The sequence below is a fragment of the Cryptomeria japonica genome, chromosome 10 (assembly GCF_030272615.1).
Source record: "Cryptomeria japonica chromosome 10, Sugi_1.0, whole genome shotgun sequence".
NCBI classification, from domain to species: Eukaryota; Viridiplantae; Streptophyta; class Pinopsida; order Cupressales; family Cupressaceae; genus Cryptomeria; species Cryptomeria japonica.
In genome coordinates, this window is record NC_081414.1 from 188,479,085 (window position 1) to 188,503,282 (window position 24,198).

At 35.3% G+C, this 24,198-nt stretch overlaps 1 protein-coding gene across 1 annotated transcript in view; it reads left to right on the forward strand.

Moving 5' to 3' along the window:
• The window catches only part of LOC131079157 (pentatricopeptide repeat-containing protein At4g30700-like), a 61,477-nt gene extending 38,155 nt beyond the window's left edge, over nucleotides 1–23,322 (forward strand). The window contains exons 2-7 of the mRNA XM_059212303.1: nucleotides 8,274–8,381; nucleotides 20,473–20,523; nucleotides 20,707–20,974; nucleotides 21,215–21,277; nucleotides 22,427–22,861; nucleotides 22,967–23,322. Coding sequence (XP_059068286.1) covers nucleotides 8,274–8,381; nucleotides 20,473–20,523; nucleotides 20,707–20,974; nucleotides 21,215–21,277; nucleotides 22,427–22,861; nucleotides 22,967–23,322 — 1,281 coding nt within the window. The remainder of the gene's footprint in view (nucleotides 1–8,273; nucleotides 8,382–20,472; nucleotides 20,524–20,706; nucleotides 20,975–21,214; nucleotides 21,278–22,426; nucleotides 22,862–22,966) is intronic.
• The last annotated feature ends 876 nt before the right edge of the window (nucleotides 23,323–24,198 follow it).

A 24,198-nucleotide genomic window follows, 5' to 3' on the forward strand; every position in this document is an offset into this window, starting at 1 on the left:
CATCCTTCTTTGTTGACTTGTCCCACATTGCCATGTAATGCTATTATGGTAACTTGGAGACCCTGTGGGATAAGATGCACTCTTTGAAAACTGTCGTTTCCTTATCTCGCGAGGTTGAAAATCACATTGAAACACCCAACAAGATAAGGGACAAGGGGCACTTTCTTTCTAAATCTTATCCCGCACGATCGAGTCACTTGGGGTCGATACTTAGGTGATCATTTATAACACGTAGAAAACCTTATGGGTTAAGTTATCGTGCGCAGGGCCTTCCTAGGGAAATAAATGACTCAAGACCCGGGGTTTTAACAATACTTAGGAGTATTTTGCATATTCAAATAACCTTTACGAACGATAATTCCTAACGTGAGGAGCTGGTAATCAAACAACAAAGAACCCTTTCAATCATCACTTAAGATATAAAAACCTTCTACCATAAGTCAACAACAAGAAATAACATAGCCTGGGAGAACTAAAAGAAGAACCTAAGACATAGAACCCTCAGGAACCCTAAAACCCTAACTCTTAGGCTACAAGCACTACATAAAACAAAATTTTTACCATATCCAACACATTGTATTTCCTACTTCTAGTATTTATCTCAAAGTGGCATATACCTTTGGGATAAGATATAATATTGTTTAAATTACTTGATTTCTTCTACTTTCCTGATTATCCTTTTACTTCTTGTATTGTGTTAAAGAAAACTTTTGTAGCTTCAACCTTTCACTTATGCCAAATACAAAAGTTTGGTGATGACTAACATGCTAGGGGTATTAGGTATTGTTACTGGATTTTGGAGTATCAACAATAGGATAGAAAAATGAGGACGATTCCCGCTCTAGAGGGTACTCGAGAAAAAAATAACACCATCAAGCACCAATTTGGAGAATTGATTGGTGAGTAGGTACACCCGCCTAGGTTTTGCAGAGCCTAAAGTGGGGGAGTTAGCAACCTTGAAAGGTTAACTCTATTAGCTGGTCAAATCAATTGGAGAGTATTTAATTGAATGAATCCTAATTGAAGCAGATCCCTATGACATTTTTCTATTCTTTTCAAAAGAATTAAATTAATCCTAATTGAAGAAGATCCCTAATGCATATAATTAACTAAATGTATCTAAAATGAACTCATCTAAGATGAATGAACGAATCTAAGCTAGAGAGAGAGAGAGAGAGAGAGAGAGAGAGGGAGAGAGGGAAGGAGAGAGATACTTGAGAGAGAAAGAGAGTAATAGGTGTATGCTAGAAATGTGGTATCAGCCTACAAGACGGGAAAACATCTCAAACATACACATGAAACATTGCATTAGAGGTTAGAAATCAGCAAAACAAGTTAGTGAATCTAAAACTCTCAAAATCATTCCATGCTCCTCTATCTCTAAAGATCCTCAATATTCAAGGTGACCCTCACTTGGAAGAGCACTTGATCTCTTGGATGACAACCTAGAGAATGAGATTTAGAGGATTTTAGGATCAAAATGGATGTAACTATGATCCTAATGAATGATTTAGAAATGCAGCTAAAACTAACATGAAAATAGTATTAAAATGATATTAAGCTAGTATGAAAATGAAGCTAACATGATATTACTAACATGATATGCAAAACATGATGAATCTAAGTTATGATGCTACTAAATGATCTAAAAATGCTATTATCAAAGAGAGGCTAACAAAGCTTGATGAAATGATACTATAAATTAGATGCACACAAGACTTGGATATTTGAAGAAGGAATGGGCTCAATTTATAGGGAAAATAGGGCAATGGATGGTTGAGATTGAATAATCTCAACAAGGGCTAGGATTGAAAGTTATCAATCCATGTGAGGGATTCAATCCAATCCCAAGTTGACAAATATCACCTTGAGAGGGCTTGAGAGGAGAGGCAAGAGGCATTAAATGCTTGAGGAGACATGGTGGTTACCTTAGGAGGTAACGCTATGGTTAGGTTAGTGAATAACCAATGGATAAAGCCTTTACCCAAAGGATAAACTCTTGTGCAAGGGTTAATAAGATAACCAGGGTCAAAGCCATGAGTGCTTGATGAGACCCTTGGGTTAAATGAAGGTTAAGTTAGAAAGAAAGTCTCTAACCATGTGGGAAGGTTGAGTTAACCATTAATGGTTAGGAAGACTTTGGGGACAAATTTGTAAGAGTCCTTCCAAATTTGGGGAACTCAACAAGTTAGCTTGTTGAAGAAATAATGTCTTAAATGCATTTAGAAGACTTTCTTCCAAATTTGAGAAGTGACCTCCTCAAATTTAGGGAAAGAACATGATTAGGAGATTAGACATGATTAGGATGAGATTAGGAGGTTTAGAAGAATCTAGAAGGCTCTAGAAGAGGTTTAGGAGGCAAGTGGGAGATGTAGGATTTTGCAAGTGGGTGAGGGAAAATAGGATTTAATTAAAATAAAGTTAAAATATTTCAATTGTTGGTTGGAACTTGCATTTGATAGATTTAAATAAATATTGATTTATTTAAAAATGAATTTTTGAATTTTTGTAAGTGGGGGGATTTAATTAAATGTAAATTTAATTAAAATGGCTAGAAGGGGGATTTAATTAAATGTAAATTAAATTAAATGGCTTGAAGGGGGATTTAATTAAATTGCTTCGATAGAAGAAGGGGAATATTAATCAAATATTTAATTTAATTAATAGGCTAATTAGAAGAATAGGGATATTAATTAAACCTTAATTTAATTAACTGAAATAATTAGGGATAATTAAATGAATAAAAATCACTTAATTCATTGTGCAACTTTTAGGTGTCTACAATAGGCAAAGAGAGAGAGAGAGAGAGAGAGATGTGAGAGAGAAAGAGAAAGGGAGGACATGGAGAGAATGGACAAAATAGGATGGAGACATCTGAGAGAGAGAGAGAGAGAGAGAGAGAGAGATTGATAATATTCATAATATCTACAAGTCATCCATAAGTTAGTTTATCAATCACAATGTCTAGTCAACTAGGTCCTAAAACCCACACGTTACTCCAAGAGTGGGTACATGAATTGCATGTCACCCAACCCACACTATACTTGGTCGAATGAACATCCACACACTTTGACTAGCTAGTGCATAGCACAATACTCTAGTGCATTTATTTGGAACACCTTGGAACACACTACGAACTAGTCATAGTGAGCATAATGTCAACCTTAACTTTCCTTCTTGATCACCCCCTATAAAAAATTGAACAAATTTGTTTTTTATGTTTACCCTTACTTATTTTTCAAACTAAAAGCCTCAAAACAACATAGTGACGTAGAACGTGGTACAAAATATTGCTTCAATGTACTAATAGGTTGTGAGCAATAGACCTTTGAAAAATATCATAAATAATTTTTAATAAAGAAATGTTTAATATCCCATAGGTCAATTTTGATTTTTACATATAATTACATATAAAAATGTATAATATCTCATACCTTGGCAATGTTTACTTATAATTTCATATAAAAATGTTTAATATCTCATAGGTCAATTTTAATTTTTACATATAATTATAATATCTCATTTAATTATAATATCCCATATAATATCCCATTTAATTATGTAATTGAAATATCACATTTACATATAATTATAATATCCCATAGGTCAATTTGAATTTCAAATTACTTTTCAAAGCAAAATACTTTGAAAAACTTCATTCCCGTGAGGCAAAGCAAAAGACTTCGAAAAACTTCATTCCTGCAAGGTAAAGTAGGAGAGGATCAGATTCACAGACAGTGGTGAATGAAGAGTTCATTCACGCGTAGGAGAGGAGATTCACGGGAGGAGGAAATTAGTTTACAGGTGAGCAATCACTTAGCTTCATCTTATGTGCATTTTAGACATAATCAGAATTATTTGTTTCCCTTTTCAATGACCTTCTAGGGTTTTTTAGGAACTTGTTCTTGGTATTGCAAGGGTTTGTATGATTTATGAAGGCTTTGAAGGATGTTCTTTGAATGTTGGGATTGTGCTGAGTACTTCTTTTGTATATGGACAATAAATTGAATGTTAGGGGAAGACATCATATGTGATGTGCGAGGTGACCAACGCGTCTTGTCACTAGGAACCTTAAGCGTATTGGAAGATCAAAACTCAGACATGTATTGCATTTACATAAAAAAATAAAATTATTAAGTGCTATCAAAAGGGGATAGCTCCCTTACATACCACATGTAGGCTACATAGTAGCAGAAACAAAAAAAAAAAACTATTCAAAATAACAGAAAATTGCAGCGAGCCTTTCACCAATGTCCATCACATACACAACCAATGCTACACTAAGCTAGTTATCATTTGAGTTCAGGAATCTCTTGAAGGGCCCCAAGTCACAATTTCTGACACCCATCTAGAACACCTCCCAAGCCTCTGCCATGAAATTCTTCTTCCTTTCTCGCACAACCCTGGCCTCCCGAGCATCCTTGTCCTCTGGTGGATCTAGTATGTAATGTTCCGGATTGAAGTACACGTCCAGAACACTAGTCCAGTCACCCGAATCCAAGTCCAAAATAGAACTTGCTACTGCCTACTCATTGACCGATCTTATGAAGCCATCAATCATATGTATGCATGCTTCCTTGGAATCAAGGATGTCAACCATTGGGCACAAAATCACCTCATAGATGAAACCATCACACCAGTGCCTATCCCCACCCAAAATAACCCTGGACAGATGCCACAACGCATCCCAAGTAAGCTCATCACAGTTAAAAAGTCTCTTGCATTATTATTGAAATGTCTCCTCCGCACATAGGCAACTCAACCCAAAGTGATGGACCATTTTCCCTCAGTTATCCTCCTACATTCACTGCTCGATCTACCTTCCTATTTAACCTTAGCCTTATGATTTCCTATCCTTATCAAACATCGGGCTTTGTATAAAAGAGAAAGAAATTTGATATCCCATGAAAACCAAATCCATCTTTGGATTTTAAGTGTCCTAATATCTTGACACCTTCTCCCAATGTCCCTTCATTCACGGTAATCAAAGCCTTATTTTCGTCTATCATGATCACCTCTGTCACCCCGGATCCAAATTTGTGATTTGGAATCCATATCAGTACCCTCCCTTAGTTGTACCTATCCAATGCCTTCCTTTTTCTGCCTCCACGAGGCTTCATAGTCATCCACTAGAATCTGTTCCAAATCCTCATTCGGGATTGCCTCGAAAACCTGCTCATCCTTTGTCCTTAAATTTATTCCCATGTTTTCCATGTAATCTACAACCATGTTCGCCTCCTTGAAAACATGTCTAACCTTGTAGTCGAGAACTTTATTTAGAGAATCCATAATGTCCCTCAGAATCCTCTGTATTTTCCAATGTGGTGTGGCACCATTCTTAATAGCGTTGATAAGTATCTATGCATCACCTTCTATCAGTATAGAGTTCAAACCATTCTCTACACATCATCTGAGTTCTCTAGCAATATAGTAGTTATAGATGATTCTAGGAAAAGGTATATACAGGCCTATAAGATTTCTACAAAGCAAGCGTTAGGTGTTGAAACAAACAAAGCCAATACAAACTTGATTAGTTTCTTGCTAGACTAAATGAATCAGCTCTACCAAAGCTCTTATGGATCAAACACAACAAATTTGTAAAATAAAACTATTAGATTTGATTATATAATATCCCATTAATTTATAATTATAATATCCCATATAATATCCATTTTGCATATGTCTATGAAATTGAAATATCCCATATATATTATAAAATGCACATAAGATGAAGCTATGTGATTGCTCACCTGTAAACTGATTTCCTCCTCCTGCGAGCGCGAATGAAGTCTTCATTCACCACCATCTCTAACCCTGTGAATATCCTCTCTTGTGTGCGCCAATGGTATTCTGCTTTGCCTTGCGGGAATGAAGTTTTTCAGAGTAATTTGAAATTGAAATTGACCTATGGGATATTATAATTATATGTAAATGAGATATTTCAATTACATAATTAAATGGGTAATTATAATTAAATCAGATATTATAATTATATGTAAAAATTAAAATTGACCTATTGGATATTAACCATTTTTATATGAAATATAAGTAAACATTGCCAAGGTATGGGATATTATATAGGATATTATACATTTATATATGTAATTATATGTAAAAATCAAAATTGACCTATGGGATATTAAACTTTTCTATATGTAATTAGAGAATTTGTGATCCGAATGAACATTGCCAAGCCATGTTGAATATATGTTTTGCACTACTTGACCAATATAAGCAATGTATGAAAAATGTGGTAACATAGACATGATAGTGAACTATCAGAAAAAATGCCTTAAAGAAATGTGGTCTCATGGTGATGGAATGCAATGATGGTGATGGAATGCCATGACAATCAAATTACTATGGATTGTCATGACATTCCATCACCATGAGAACACATTTCTTTGAGACATTTTTTCAAATAGTTCGCTACCTTGTCTATGCAAGGTAGTGAATCATTTGATTGACCTTCATATAAGATGTAAGCTAACATAAGATAAATGAATTACATATGCAGGAACCTGAACCCCTTTGATGAGGATTCTGCATAGTCTACATAAAGGCAAGGTGGTGATTCTTCTCATGGATCGGCATGTATAAGTCAATACACCCTATAGAAACCATTTATTATTTGCTTGCTTTCTCTTTACACCCATCTTAGAGTGGTTTAATAATAAGCCAGGTTTTAGCAACTATATTTTGTCAAAACTTTGATTTTTTTTTCTCACCTAAACCACCTTGACATCCACATGGTATAGCTCATTCCACTTTGTTAGCCCTCCTATATGCTTTAAGTGACAAGGAAGACAATTTTTCTGAGTTTTTGAAACTCCAAAATTACCAAGAAAACAAACTTGCTCAGTTTTTGAAACCTCCACCTTAGCAACAACTCTAATACAATTATCAACACTTGAGGCCCCACTTGGCCTTATTCGAATTTAAATCTCAACATCAACTTTAGGGCCGACTTCTTCATCAATATTACCCTCAATGATGAATTTGGGGAAAAAGAATAAGCCATTATTATCAATCCATGCAATGGACCTTTGACAACCCGCCCTCAAATCTATTTGCAACATTTGCAAAAAATCAACAAGATATGGTGAACCATCTATTACAACTTCTTGTCGTCTCTCTCCATGGAATCCTAAAATTTATTTCCTCTCACAATAACAATCGACCCTCTCCTAACTATCTCTCTTATTTGATGGAATGCAGGTACCACCAAATAGGTATTTTTCAGATGTGTCTTCCGTGAGCGAGGGAAATTCAAGAAGAGAAGAGGAAAGAGAGACATGTAGTAGGTCTAAAAGAGGGAGATCAACTAGAGGTCAAAAGATTAGAAGAAAATTCCATAAACGCATGGAATTGTTTCCTACTCAAGGGGGGTCATGTTCTTATGATAATGAGAGAATAGGCGACATCGAGGTGCCCTTGAGGTACAAACATCTCCAGAAACAATGGGTACCCAAGGATCTTCCTTCAATAAACACTGATTTTTGTGTTAATGGGAGGATATATTGCATAGCACCATCACCATTACATGGCTTGGGCCTATTTTCCATGGATGACATAAAGGTCTATTACAACAAAGTTGTTGAATTGATGGAGTATGTCAGACCCTGTTACAATTACAAAAATTGGATGCAGCTGGTTCGATATACACAAAGTATGTGTAGGTATGCACTGTCACTAAATTATATAGAGCTAAAAGATAACGATCAAAGCAAAAGAGTGGCTATGTACATTGACGAAAGCCCAAAAGCAATAGGGAATATTGCAAGTTTTATAAACAATACACGACTTGGGTCAACTTATAGGCAACCCAGTTGTATATTCGAGGCGCACGAGGGAAACCATGTATTCGTATGTGTGATCAAATCAATAAGTGTAGGGGAAGAGCTGCTAATCGATTACAATTTGAATCACATAGATACAAACAAAGTTACTATTGTGGGGGTGGTGCATACTTATATATACCTTTTAAACCAACATCTAATTAATGACTCCAATATACCATTTTATTATTAAGTGTTTTTGGTAAGTCTATTGGTTTCATTTAGGTAATGTTTGTTTATATTTAATTTTTGTCACAACGCGACGTTGATCCGACACATAGCACAAATCGGGATGTAGCTCCGGGCACTTCTACCGAGCAGATAAACCTCATTGTAATTGTACAAATTAGATACAAGCAAAATGTTATATTATTATGTTTTTTTCTTTAGGGTTTTGGATTAATTTTGATAATGTTACTAATATTCTTGTCACAGACGGATGTTCAGGGAAAGGCACCTGCAGTAGCTGAGAATATCAATACAGAGGTGGACTCACTATTATGCGATGATGACATCACATATTCCACAAACCATGCTGAAATGGTAAGAAAGACACAAAAAAATAATAATAAATAAATTCTTAAATTGTTATTCATAGTCCCTCAAACTTATGAGATACAAGAGAGGGTGAAACAATTGACAAAGAGAGCACAAAACTTACAAGTAAGTAGTCGTGAAATCTTTAATTATAACATAGGTTCATTTGTGGTTTATATTTTATACTCTTTTATGTCATGAACTAAAATATGTACGTGTTGTTTTTACATGAATTTTTGCATCCTCATGAAGTTGGTGGCCATGATCAGGGTACTCTAGGTAGTTCAGGTGATGACCATGTTTTGTGCATACACCAACTCATATTTTTACATGTTACTATGCTTCTGTTAATGTGTTATTGCTCTTATATTTAATATATTAATATGCAGGTGTTGTCCATGTTCTCATGCATTCACCACCTCATCTGACCCCATCATCAACACCTATATTGTTGACTGCAATGTCGACAACATGCAACATGCAGTCATCGAGTACTGCACTGACCTGTGCAATAGGACATGCACCTGGGGATGCAGAGGCCACTAGTGGTGATATTTTAGCAACATTTCCTGGATCTTCTCATATTACTAGTACGGGAACGTTGTTGGTCACATTTGTGGTGATCGATGATCTTGTTCCCATAAAGATAGAGAAGGTTCCAGGTACTTTAAAATAATTATTATATATAGTCCAGTTGTAATTTACTTATTGATCACTTGTTTTGGACTAATGATCCCATGATTTTTTTGTAGGCAATGATGTTTATTTATAAACATCTAAATGATATTACATTGGAGATCTTTGGGCCAACCATACATACACGGTGGAATGCCCAAAATCAACAATTAAAAGATGAACTCATAAACTGTTTGGTTGTGTTGTTCGGAAATGACACATTCAACAAAACAAAGGTCCTTTAGAAAGCTGGCACATATCTAAAGTATGTGAGGGACCAATATAGGACACATTTAAAGAAGAACATAAAGTATGTGTGTCCCCCCATGATTCTAGAGAGGGAGTGGAATGACCTAGTTTTAGATGGAAAGGAGAAAGTTGAAAAGAGAAGAGGACATACATCACCGGACGAAGGAAGTATTTGATACTATTAACAATGTAATTATGTACTAATTACTCTTTATATTTACATAATCTAACATATTTCAAACTTTTCATTGGCTTCTTGACACATCGAAGGCAACTAAGGCAAGACTAGAAAAGCACAGACAACACAAACTTGGCTCTTGTAGTTATATGAAAGTTGCCGCACAAATTGTAAGTATCAATAAATGAAATATTGCATCGAAATAATAAATTGCAAACAATTTTTTTTAATGAAAAAATAGAAGCAAAATTCATGTTATTAAGCAAAAATGTAGGGCTTTGAATTCAATAGAGAACCCAAAGAATATGACATAAAAATTGCCTTCTAGCAAGGCTATGGAGCCGTAGCTGAATGCCTAAGAGAATTGAGTGGTCAAACACAATATTCTGGTGCATCCGTCACACAGGTAAATAAGCTAAATGAAAATTATTTAAAATTGAATACTTGAGCAATAATTTGTTCAATGTTAATTTCCAACATAAAGTGACTACATTTGTTTTAAATAAGCAAGCAATGATAACAATGCACATGACATTGGAATATAGCCTACTAAGGGTGGAACACAACCTGCACATGATGAAGGTTGTGGTGTGCATCCCGGTACTAGAGGTATTCATGTGTTATACAATTTTTTTATGTAATTATTAATACAATTAAACATCTTTAATTGAAATTGGTGTAGTAATTAATGTAACCTTTTTTGTTTTTATTTTAGAGCATGTAAAGCATGGTGAACATGTGGAGCATGATCAGGGTTGACAACATCAGGTAAAGAGGACCATTTTTATTCCTTTAAATGAATTTAATTGCAATTGGTGTATTGATTAATGTAACCTTTCATGTGTGTTTCAACTCTAGAGGATTTAGAGGGTGTTCAACATGTTGAGGATGAGGCTAGACAAAATGATCAGGAAGATGATGTGGCCCCATCAAGTAAAGAGCACCCTTGTAATGTTATTTTAATTAATGAAATATTTGTAAAAATAATAAAAAAATCTTCTGAATTTAACCCATTTCTTTGTTATTGCAACAGGCCCCCTTTGCCTAGGCGTCCTCGTCGTGAGTACAAGACTAGGCATACATTAAGATCACGAGCAGAGGACACAACAACTAAAGAGGGGGAAAGTGATGAAGAAAATAATGCTCCACTTAGTCTTTACTTAGCTTCAAAAAAAAAAAAAAAAAAAAATGATTGTAATCTATTATTTGTTAATGAATGAATTTTATGTGTTAATGAATGTTAATGAATGATATGTGTTAATGAATGTTGATGAATGTTATGTGTTAATGAATGTTATGTGTTAATGAATGTTATGTGATAATGAATGAATGCTATATTTTATTAATTGATGAAAGAATGAATGAATGTTATATGTTAACGAGGAATTTAGAGTGATATTAGGGGGGAGGGGGGGAAGGGCCAAATGAGATTCCACCTTCACGTGGTTGGCCTTGTTAAGTAGAGAATATTAAACTATTATTGAAACAAAGAGAAGCTCAATAAGGTAACACACTTTTCAATATTTCATTATGCTCCACTGTTAATCTTATTGAATAATATGTATTGAATCTTAATTGCAAGGTCCAACAGAGCCAACACGAACAACAACACAAGAAGTTACTTAGTGGAGACAATCAAAGGTAAGGTCCTTGATTAAGATTTTGTTGTTTATATTCATATTGCTGATTATAGAAAATAGATTTTGTTGTTTATATTCATATTGCTGATTACATAGGCAAATATTCATTTAACTTTTTAAAAGAGAAGTCACCAAATACACCAAATAGCTGTCTAAGTCTAAGATCAAATATTAGCAATTAGGAGTCACCAAATACACCAAATATTTGTCTAAACAAGGGCTAGAACCCACTATGAAATATAGTTTACACTTGTCCTTGAAATGAAAACTTCAACATTTTAATGGACTACATAGGGCACTGCCTTAAAAAATGAGCCGACTTCACATGAAATTGGTCTAAGGTAGAAATAATGGTAAAAGGAACATCTAAGCTTTTAAATTCAACTTTAACTTGAGGGTGATGGAACCAATGGTGGGACAAGTGAAACCATCATGCACCTTAATCAAGACTTTAGATTTATCATAATTGTCTCGATATAATGCATATGTGAAAAGATATTCTTTTGTATTCATATTAACAATACGTAGTGGATCAATAAGCACCCTACATGTGGGTTTGTCATTAGTTATAGCAGTAATGTATATTGGTCCATCAGGTGTATGCTTTGAGTTACCACTTTGAGTAAAGGTGATATTAGGTTCAATCTTAGGTTTCAGTCTATCTTGTTTAGGAACTAGTTCCATCACGTTCACTAGATGTTCAACTCAGTTGGTAACTCCAAGGGACATCTTTTCATCCTAGTGACTACTTTCAATCTTAATAATATCATTGTCCTTTGATAAAGGCATTTTCTTCATTGACATTGAAATCTGTCCTTGATGCCTTTATCATATGATTGGATTCTGTGATGCTATACATTGTCTTGTGTTTTTTCTTTCCTAACTACCATAGTTGCTCATACACCTCTTAATTACTTTAATTCTTATCTTGGTTCTATGTTGAGGCTTTAAACTATCAATGTAACTTGATCTTTGACATTTTGTGACAATGGTTGCATTTTGTTTGACCGATACTCTTGATAGTCTATATACCTGTGAATTGTCCTTTTGTTTAAATGATGTTACTATTTTAATTGTGTATTGTAGGTCTATCAGACTTTGGGACTATCAAATATTTATTCATATTGTTGCTATGATACTTTCATGTTCTCATTCATCTAAACCTTATACCCCTTTAACCCTAAATCATTGTAACTGACTTTGGCCCTTTTGGCATTGGATCAAATCCTTACTTGGGTAAAGTTGTTAATTGCTTCTACTCTCTGTCATTAACTTGCTACAATTTTTTCTGATCCAATCCTTGTATATGAACATCTTTTCTTATGGACTGTGAGAGGTCACTTTGTGGTTTGAGATCTTTATAATCTTAGTGTGTTTCTATGAATGTAATCTCTGCATCCTTTAACCCTTCATGACCTTGTACGTCATCTCTGACCTATAACTAGTCATTGTATTGTAGTAGAATGCATAATGGCTACCTGTCTTCACCAGGGCTTTGCATGTTACTTCTGTCATTTTCCTCACTCTCATATCCATGCTTTATCAAGGTCTTCATCACCCAAATAGTCCCTCTTGGTTGTGTTTGTATATTGTTAGAATATATGAGATTGTTGATTTTGTATATTGTTAGAATATATAGTTTACCATAGTTAGTTAATCATTGAGGTATGAAGTTATATAGGGGTAGTTCCATATTTGAGAAAGCTTATCAAATCATATTCCATATTTGCAATGCTTTATATTCCCTGATGGCAATTTTTTATTTATTTTTAAATATAGCCTATTCGTCGGAATTCTGATGGACATGCCCAACATAGGCCCCGACGAGAGTGATGTATCTGTGACAAAATATTTCATCGCAATCACAACACTCTCGTTAGAGCTTCCTTGCATTTTTTTTTCGAAATTCCGACAAAAAATGACACTATGTTTCAACAGGAATGTTGTACCTACGACGAAAAATTTCATTGCAGGTGCACCATTCTCGTTAGAGCTTCCTTGCATTTGTTGTCAGAATTCCGACAAAAAAGGGTACTATGCTTCAATGAGAATGTTGTACCTACAACAAAAAAGGGCACTATGCTCCGATGAGAATTTTGTACTTGCGGCAAAAATTTTCATCATAGGTACAACATTCCCATCGGAGCATAGTGCCCTTTTTTGTTAGAATTTCGACGAAAAACCCAGTGCATGGTTCATCAGAAGATTGGCGACTTCATCGAAATTCCAAGGAATTAGACCGCCACATTATGTGTCAACTTCAGACAAAGAAGGCGTTAGAATTTTGACGAACACCTGTCCGTCGAATAACCCGATGAAATTTGAGCGACAAAAAACTTTTCGCCATTTCGTTGGATCTACGACGATAATATGTCAGAATTATGATGATAGTTCATCGGAAAACAACCCCAAATGTGTTAGTGTTTCTTCCGAGGGGCATAACATTTTTCCATGATGTCTATATTTTGACTTTTTATAGTCGTTGAAAAGCTAGTTCTAAGCACTACACAATGATACCAATTTAGTTTCATAAAACTTTTTTCCATTTTGACTAGTTTTTAAAGCCCGCAAGTTATATGTTTCTCTTGGACTCGTTTATGTCTATAAATTTTGCATACAAAATCAAATTTTGATTTGGAATAGGTGTTGGAGATCATTTGGAGAGTACTACACGATGGATCATGTAGATTTTAAGATTTTCGTGCATAATCAATTTGGGACTTGTTTGAACACTTGTAGGTTCCTATGATTAGAGTGTGATTATGTGAGCATCTGGATGAGTCAAGAGGAAAAACCTTGAGGGTGTGCATGTTTTCATGTGATATGTATGATGATACAACTAATTATTAGATTTGGTGCTTCTTGGTATAGTTTTACAAGATTTTTTTAGAGTTGGACTTTAATGGTGATAATTACATAGGTTGTTTTTGGTTTTGAGGACATGGTTGGACATAGTTTGAGACTTGGAGTCTTGTGTGGGTTATAGTTGAGTGTAGGTACAATAATTGTGTCATGATTAAAGTAGGCACACTTTTGCATTGGCACTATGTAATCATATTTATTTTGGTTTAGTGGTAATTTGGTTTGATGTTAGGAGGTTTTTTCTTATATCCTTGATGCTTGTTTAGTTTCTTGACTATGGTACTTGGTTGTGGACATGTTTGGAAAATCAATCAGATATTGATATGGTATATGAGTCACTTAGTCTATAGGATTATTCTCTTTGATATCTAAGTTTGCATGTTACTAATTTGATCATGAGTTCATGCATTTCAGTGTATGTGATCTACAAGTTGTGCAATGTTGTAGGCTATCTTTACTTACATGTTGCATAGTGACTTGGTTGTGGAATTTCTATATCCGTGCGATTGATTTAGTGTTGATACAGATTTTTTAGTTGGCCTTGTCTGTGATCATTAGTGCATTGGTATGTTTCCTTTGGGATGAGAGGATGGATGATTAGATTACTTGGTTAGTCAGCTATTGGGAGTTGTAGCAAGTGGTTTATCATGATGTCATGATAGCCTGGTTATGTTTTATTAGTTACACATTTCAATGGGAGATTTTGACAGTGATGGATTGTCAGTGTTGGATTAATTCTTGATTGTTTGTTAGAAGTGTAGGATTAATTCTTGATGATTTATTGGTGTTTGTATCTTCTTGTCTTGGAGATCTTGGTTTCACTTGATGATTACTGACATTTTAGTTGTGTGTGTGGGCCTAGATGATCTTCATTTAGGAGATGGCTATCACAATTCCATGTGTGATATCATGACTTAGAGGAAGTTATTATTAGTCATGTGGATTCAAAATTAGATGGTGGATGATCTTCTTTATTGTTGTAGATGTTTGGAGAAGCTCTTAGATCCTATTGTTGTAGAAGGGTCTTTCACATTTGTAGGTTCATTAGTAAGAGATAGTTATCTTCATGTTGTTTGGAGATGTTGATATCTTTGAGACATGGAGAGCTCATGAAGTCTTTAGTTGAGGTGTCATGAATTGAACTAACTTTGACATGTGATGTTTAATTTAGAGTAATTTGTTATTATGTCATAATGCACTCTTGATTCTAGATTAGAGTTTTGGTATGATACATTTTGCTTGAGATCATGATATTTACACTTGAAGTTTGTCATTTTCTAGGAGGAGATGGTTAGATCATGATGTCATATTTTGGCTCTTGATTCTGTGGTTAGAACTTTGGAATCGATCTTGGTTGGTTCTCTTTGCATTGAGTACATGATTGTTTGCTTGATTACTTCATGATGGTGTTGTGTTGGATTTTGAGTTTGGCATGGATTGATCTATTATAGGTGCTCATGTATACATGGAGACTTAGGTGATGCTAGTTTTATCTTGTGATTAGAGACATTTGTTGAGATGGTGGTTTCAATAGGAAGACCAAGGAGCTTACACCTAGTATGGACTTGAGAGGAGATTGTTCTTTGATGAGTCAAGGTGACTTGGATATCCTGGATGAGAATTCTCATTCCCTACTCTTGGTCTACTTGGAGAATTATTACTCGTGAGGCATTTTCCATTGTTCCCTTCAAGTCTATTATGTTTTATGTTTTATCTTTCATATATATGGATATTGAGCTATGGATATATTGATAGTTTTGGAGGATTCATTTTTCAGGTATGGATAGCATGGTTATCTCCTTGTGCATTTGGGTTGATATTATGATGTCATTATGAGGATCTTAGGAGATGGTTTATTGGTGTAATTTCCTTTATTGGGAATGGTAATTTTGATTTTGATTTCCTTGGCTTGAGAGGTTTACATCCATATTGGCAATATACATGATACATATGTTTGTTTAATCTAAGAGATTGAACATGTTTTGGGTGTTGTTGTGGCTTTTATTTTGGGATGTTTTGGAGAATGTCATGCTTGACACATCGTTGCTTCTTTGAGGTGTTGCTAGAAGAACAAGTTATGGTTTACAAGTTGTCCCTCTTTATTCTATGGCTTCTTCAATGAGATTCATTTTTATATGATTTTGTAGGATGGTGACATATTGCAAGAGAGTATGCATCTATTTGGGTTTCATGTGTGGATCATTGTGATTGTTCTTGGTATTTCATGTTTTGATTATTTATCACACTGATATGAGCGTTGATTGTTAGACTTGATGTGCCTTGAACTTATTTTCATATTTGATATTATCAATGCAATAGGAGCTCCTAGATATGTATGTTCTTCATTGACAAGTTTGATACAAGGAGCTTGATTGCAGTTTATGAGATGATATGTGATTGGCATGAGTTTACCAATATTGTTTATACATTCTAGGTATGGATGATTTGATGTATTGGCATGTGTTGTGTATGCCATTTTTGTTCATGTGGGGTTTTTGCCTTATGACAATGTCTTGGAGCCTTTGTTATCACATTGGATTTGATGCTTGTGTTCTTGGATTGGTGCATCTTCACCTTGACTTGTTCCTTTTCTTCCATAGGTGGCATGTTAAAGGATGAGAGGAGTTCTTGCTTGAGATGGTGGTCACTTGGTTTTATTGCAGGTATTAATTCAAGAACATGGTGGAGATTTATGTATTTGCATGTATGGATATGATGATGCATTCATTGATTAACCCTTATGTAATGTATATAATAAGTGGGAGAATGTTGGGATAAGATGTTGTACACCTTGCATAATTTTTATAATGTTATTTGTTATTATGCGTGTTGCACCTAGGAGGACCTATATGGACGTGCATCACTAGGAGTCAACATTATTGAGGTCACTTTATGTGTTGTACATAACATTGGGAAGTATATTTAATGTGGGTCTCACATTGGGAAAACACATTTAATTTAATATTAGATAAATGTTAATAAAGTAAAAACTAAATGTGAGGCCAATGGTTTTGTGAACTCATGGTTTTGAGTCACATGGTTTTACTTTACCACTTGGTTGTATTTGTGTGAGCTTGTCTATATAAGCAAACGCATGTGTTAGTGGTTTCTGTTGTGTTGGGCGAACTTGGATTGTCATTATTGAGACTTTTGAAGGAATGCATATGTGAAGCATGGCATGGCATGTGTGGATTCATGCTTAGACACATGAAATATGCATTAAAGGGTTTGATGTTTCAAAAATATTCATGATAACTCTGTAAATGCTTTGTATTTCTTTATTGATGAATAATAAGATGGAATATGGATGCTTTTGGAGGCTAAGGTTTTCACCCTTGAGGGTTTTCCCATGGTATAACTCGTGGCTTATCTATTTAATCTATGCCTAATGGTTATTTTTTAAGCTTGTGTGCATGCTTTTCTCTCATGTACTATGTAGGAAATACATTAAATAAACTAGGAATTGATACATTATTTCCTAGAACACTAGCACCTTTTTGAAGTAGCCATCCAAGATCAGGGTGACAAGCAAGATTGTGTTCCACTATATCACAAGGACAACATTTTAATCTCAAAATTTGGCATAGTTTTTTGAGGATACTAGAGTTGGGTGCTAGTGTTTCGGCACAATCTATGATTCAAAAGGCTTGACAATAGGGAATTTAACCAAATTTTCAAAGAAGAACCTAAAATGGGGCACATTCAATCATAATCAATAACTTACGCTGAAATGGGTACTAAACCTCGTGTGAAATTATGAGCAACAATAATTTATGATGCTACATTTATCCCTCACATTAGCAAAGGTTGAGCTTATGGCCATACTTATGGTAAATTACAGAGAAGCCACCGTCAAGGCACTAAAGAGAGAGGATGGTACTAAATTGAGAGATGTGATAACTCCCAAGATGATACATACATAACATAAAGAAGATACATAATGTATGCACATAGCAAATAAAAAGCATACACTAAGAACACACACAACAAACACAAAGAAAAAAACACACATATTGAAAACATGGGGCATACACATTGTAGACATGAAGGATACATGAAAAAACACATAGCATAAAAGAGACAATCATGAATCATATAATAAAAATGTTAGTACACACTAAAACAAACAAAAATTCCAAGTTAGGGAGGTAAGGAGACCTCAATATAAATGGTTATCCCCATACCAAATATCATCCCCAAAATATAACAATCACATAGAGGAACTCAATCAATACATATAAATAACACAAAAAATAACATATGTAGGGACTCAATCAGTACAAACACATGCATAAACTCAATCACTACAAAAGAACAAGGGTACATGACTCAAGCACTAACTTTCTTTGTCGCTAGGGATCATGCATATTGTAAATTCATCATGGATCATGGACTAGCAAGTTTTATTATTCTAGGCAACCATGGATGACAAATCACGTCATATGAAGCACATAGACTAGCAAGTTACGTTATGCTAGGTGGCTATAGTAGGGTAAATGAATTCACAGACTAACAAGTCATGTTATGCTAAGTGAATTCATGTATGTTAAGTCACATGAATTCCACTAAGCAACAAGTTGTGTTATGTTGGGTGATTCATGGATCACCAATGCTTCAGGGGGTATAATAAATGATGGATCACAAAATGCCAACTTGCATTATGCTAGGTGATCAAGGTAAGGCATATGAATTCCAATGCCCAAGAAGTTTTGTTATGCTAGGTGATTCGTAGACCACCAACATCACAGGGGACACGTGAGGCACACAAATAAATCAAAGCTTAGGAGGCAATATGTCCCTCCTTAAAAAGTATAACATATTACTATGTATAGATGAGAACAACCACACTAGAGAATATTTTGTTGATACCCAAGACAAAGTATGATTGCACATAAGTTTGTACCACCATGAATGACAATGAGACCACATATAGAGCTAGGAATGTCATGTAGTGGGGAGAAACATGATAGCAAAATTTTTATCAATTATGAGAGATAAGACAAATGATAAACTTGATGCCACTTGTCATGTGAATGATTCCACAAGTAAGAAGTTATCATATTTTACCCTTCAAGGTATTACATTCACTAGTGGCATGACCAAGCATGTGATGATATGCATAAAAAGGAAGTTTTTTGTTGTTTACTTTATACAATTTATTATATTTAAAAGGAGGAAGAGTAATCAAGTAGGCTTTGAGAAGCTCTAAAAGGTTTGTTCTTGCTTAGATAAAGGATAAGGAGTAGGAAACAATTCTTTCTCTTGTGAACGAAGATGCGATTTCTTACTAGAAGAAGACATATAAGTACTAGACAATAGAGAAGGTCAGAAACCTAAACTTCTTTAGAAAAGTGTGATGTAAGTTTCACAGGGCTCTTAATTCCTTGTACCATGTGTCCAAGACCATTTCCATTGTATGAATGCTTAGAAAACATTTTCAAACCAACATTGTAATTTGCTTCTAATTCAAATGGAGGGAGGGATCATATTTTTTATCATGTTGAAATGAGATGTATAATCATATTTTGAAGCATAAACATGGTTAATATGAGGAGAAGGTGAATTATTTGCAAGAATATATATTATTGTTGAATGTTAAAATGTGAATATGAAGAGAGTCAATCTTAGATTTAACAAATCCATGAGAGATGGTAGTTAAAGAGCCCAAATTATCATTGTGACATGTGTTAAAAGAAGTACGCAAAGTAGTGTTGAGAAGATTGTTAATGGTACCACTTGCACCAAAATATCCTCATGAGGAGGACAAATTTTGGGAGAGGGACAAAGCTCTTCATTCACCAATGCTTCATATCTACAAGGGAGAGAATTGGTATGGATGGAAGGTAAGATGTCAATGCTTGCACAAAAATATCCTCGTGAGTAGGACACATTTTGGGAGAGGGACAAGCATCCACTTTATCATTTCACTAGAAGAAGCATAAAAGGTACAACAAAAACATCTATCAATGATTTAAGAAAGGAAAAACATGAAGATAACATTTTGTAAATGACCTCAACTAATAAAATATCAAATGAAACTATGCAATCAATCTACAAACTAATTATATGTAAGTAAATCAGAATGCTTGCAAATGTAACCTATATCAAATTCACCAAAATGTAAATGAGAAAAAAGATCTTAAACTAATCAATACATTAATCTAGATAAATCCTTTTCCTATACAACATTATGAAAAATACTATTCTCAAAGAAGAGCCAAGCTACTTGGGTTCAATTCCTCCTTTTTATTTGGTTTTTTTTTTTTCGGTGGATGTGATAGGTATTATTTTTTTAGTTAATAAATATTGCTATCCTTTAACTCTATCAAGACATGTAATTCGATTAGACTGATGTTTTTATAACCCATAATCGGCCTTAGAAAACTGTTTCTCGTCATGTTGAAGGATTGTGGAGTTTGAGGATGCTGAAATTATCATTCCTTCTGTATCTGCATGGAATTTTCAACTGTTAATGACTGTTTGGTTTTGAAAGCGTGCAATCCTCGACAGATTACTTTCGGAGACTTTAATTCACCTGAAACTGGTAAGGCTTTCGAATGGGTATTAAAAACTTGTAAGAGAAAATGCTCCTGGGCTTCCCACTGGTAGACGTAAACTGAATAACAATGCACATTTTCCATTCTTCAATTACAATCATAAAATGCCATTGCCATTCACTACACACAACCACCCTGAAGACAACTCTACACATCTTCAATTATTTCAGACCTGCATTCTCAAGAATGGTGTTTCACAAGGGAAAAAGGTCTACTCTTCCATTGCTCTCAGCCGATTTGCATTTGCTACACGCACAACTTTTCATAATAAGCTTATTTACATGTATGTCAAGTGCGGAAGTTTGGTTGATGCCCGTAAAGTGTTTGATCACACGAAAGAACGAGACACCGTCTCATGGAATACGATTATTGCAGCGTACAAAACGCATGAGTGCCCTGACGAAGCAGTCACACTGTTTAATCAAATGCAGCAAACAGGTTTCGAACCGGATAAGTTCACATTTGCCAGTGTACTCCCAGCCTGTGCCAAAATAGGAGCTTTGGAGCAGGGAATGGACATCCATCAAAACACAAAGGATAAAGGAATTTTGTCAGATGTTGTAGTTGCAACTGCCCTTGTAGACATGTATGCAAAATGTGGAAGGATAGATACGGCACGTGAACTGTTTGACGAAATGCCTCAAAGAAATGTGTTCTCATGGACTGCAATGGTTGCAGGATATGTACATAATGGATTTGCTGAAAAGGCCTTAGAAACTTTCAAGCAAATGCAATTGGAAGGTGTAAAGCCAAATGCCACAACCTTCGCCAGCATCCTCCCTGCCTGTGCCAAAATGGGAGCTTTGGAACAGGGTATGGACGTTCATCAAAGCATAATTGATCTGGGATTTTTGTCAGATATTATAGTTGGAAATGCCTTGGTAGACATGTACGCAAAATGTGGAAACATAGACGAGGCACGTGAAATTTTTGACAGAATGCCTCAAAAAAATGTCATCTCATGGAATGCAATGGTTTCAGGATATGCACAAAATAGATTTTTTGAAAAGGCTTTAGATACTTTCACGCAAATGCAATCTTCAGGTGTAAACCCGAATTCCACAACCTTTACCAGTATCATCTCTGTCTGTTCCAAAATGGGAACTTTGGAACAGGGTATGGAAATCCATCAATGTATAATGGAACGGGGTTTTTTGTCAGATATTATAGTGGAAAGCGCCCTGGTAGACATGTATGCAAAATGTGGAAACATAGACAAGGCATGTGAACTGTTTGACAGAATGCCTCAAAGAAATGCAATCTCATGGACTGCAATGATTGCAGGTTATGCACAAAATGGATTTGTTGAAAAGGCTTTAGAAGCTTTCAAGCAAATGCAATTGGCAGGTGTACAACCAGACTCCACAACCTATGCCAGCATCCTTCCTGCCTGTGCCAAAATGGGAGCTTTGAAGCAGGGTATGGACATTCATCAAAGCATAAAGGATAGTGGAATTTTGTTAGATATTGTAGTTGCAACTGCTCTGGTAGACATGTATGCAAAATGTGGAAGCGTAGACAAAGCACGTGAACTGTTTGACAGAATGCTTCAAAGAGATGTGTTCTTGTGGACTGCAATGATTGCAGGATATGCACAAAATGGATTTTTTGAAAAGGCTTTAGAAACTTTCAAGCAAATGAAATTGGCAGGTGTAAAGCCAAATTCCACAACCTTTGCGAGCATCCTACCTACCTGTGCTAAAATGGGAGCTTTGGAACAGGGTATGGACATCCATCAAAGCATAATAGATAAAGAGATTTCATCAAATGCTATAGTTGCGACTGCCCTGGTAGACATGTATGCAAAATGTGGAAGCATAGACAAGGCACGTGAACTGTTTGACAACATGCCCCAAAGAAATCTTGTCTCATGGAATGCCATGATTGCAGGATATGCACAAAATGGACTTATCAAGGATGCTCTCAAAGTCTTTGAATTGATGAAGCACTCGGGAACATATCCTGATGTAGTAAGCTTTGCTTGCATTTTATATGCATGCAGCCATGCAGGTTTAGTTGATGAGGGCTGTACATATTTCAAACAGATGTGTAACCCTTATTGCATTTCACCTACAGTTGATCATTATGTGTGTATGGTTGACCTTCTTGCCCGTGCTGGCTATCTTGAGGACACCCTAAACTTCATCATTAAGATGCCAGTTAAACCTGTGGAGGTTGTGTGGATGAGTTTTCTTGGTGCCTCTAGACAACATATGAATATAGGCTTAGGAGTATTTACAGCAATGCTACTTTTTGATTTGGATCCTAAAAATGCTGCAACCTATGTTCTTCTCTCGAATATCTATGCAGAAGTGGGCAGGTGGGGTGAGGCTCAGATGGTAAGGAGATTGATGAAAGATAGAGGAATTAAAAAGATACCTGGATGTAGTTGGATTGAATGCCATAAAATGGTACATGTTTTTTGTGCAGGAGACAAATCACATCCACAAACACGGGACATCTATGCAAAGTTGGAAAATTTGGCCTCGGAGATGACCGCAGCAGGTTATTTTCCAGATTCAAGACATCTACTTAGTGATGTGGAAGAGGAGGAAAAAGAATTATTTCTTTGTCATCATAGTGAAAAGTTGGCGATTGCATTTGGTTTGTTAAACACCCCAGCTGGTACAACTATTAGAGTTGTTAAGAACCTTCGAGTATGTGCTGATTGCCACACTTCATCAAAATATATCTCTAAGATTGTTGCAAGAGAAATTATTGTGAGAGATGCAAATCGTTTCCATCATTTTAAACAGGGAGTATGTTCTTGTGGAGATTATTGGTGATGGTAATGAAGCAATCTGAAAATAGGCATGCGCTATACCAATGGGGCAAGTTTTATTTTCAGTTTTTAGAAAGTTTTTTTAATTTTTTTAAAAGTATTTGGCAATCTAAACTGTGTTGTTGGCTTGGTAAAATTAGATGTATGGAGTATAATACAGATCACAGCTTATATACACTGTTTGAGCATCTGTCAAAGACCTGTTTTATGATAGCATGGACATTTCAAGATGTTGCAACAGGAAGAGAAGCATGCAAGGTGTATCATACTGTGAATCCAAACTCAAATCCTATGTTGATATATCTCCAAGCTATATATTGTTATGATATATCTACAAACAAGAAGCACACACCTCCAAAAGACAATGCCAAGTTCTATTGGCATTTTGTTAATGAAATCTCGTGCTTGTTCTAGTAGCTTGGCTCAACCAAGAACATCCACCGTACATCCGTAATGCTGCATTCTTGGGGTAATCCTGTGATAGCCCTTCACGCTATTAAATTACCTAGATACTTCATCCCTTAAACCTACATGTCAACATGCAAACAAAACACAAAGGTAACATGGTTTGGCCTAAGACTTAATTCTTTCATTTCTTGAAAAAGTATCAGGGCCTTCCTATCACAACCATGAACAACATACCCTAGGATCATATTTGCCCGACACAACATCTCATTGGGAACTTAAAAAATACTTCATGAGCCTTCTCTATGCTCCATCATTTTGCATACATGTCAACAAGAGCACTCCTCAAAAGGATAATGAATTAAACTCTACTTCTAATTATCTCGACATGGATCTCTATCCCTTATTTGAGTTATGACACAAGCACAAGTAGGTAGAATGCCAGCAAGTGTATTTGAGTTGAGATTTAGATCTA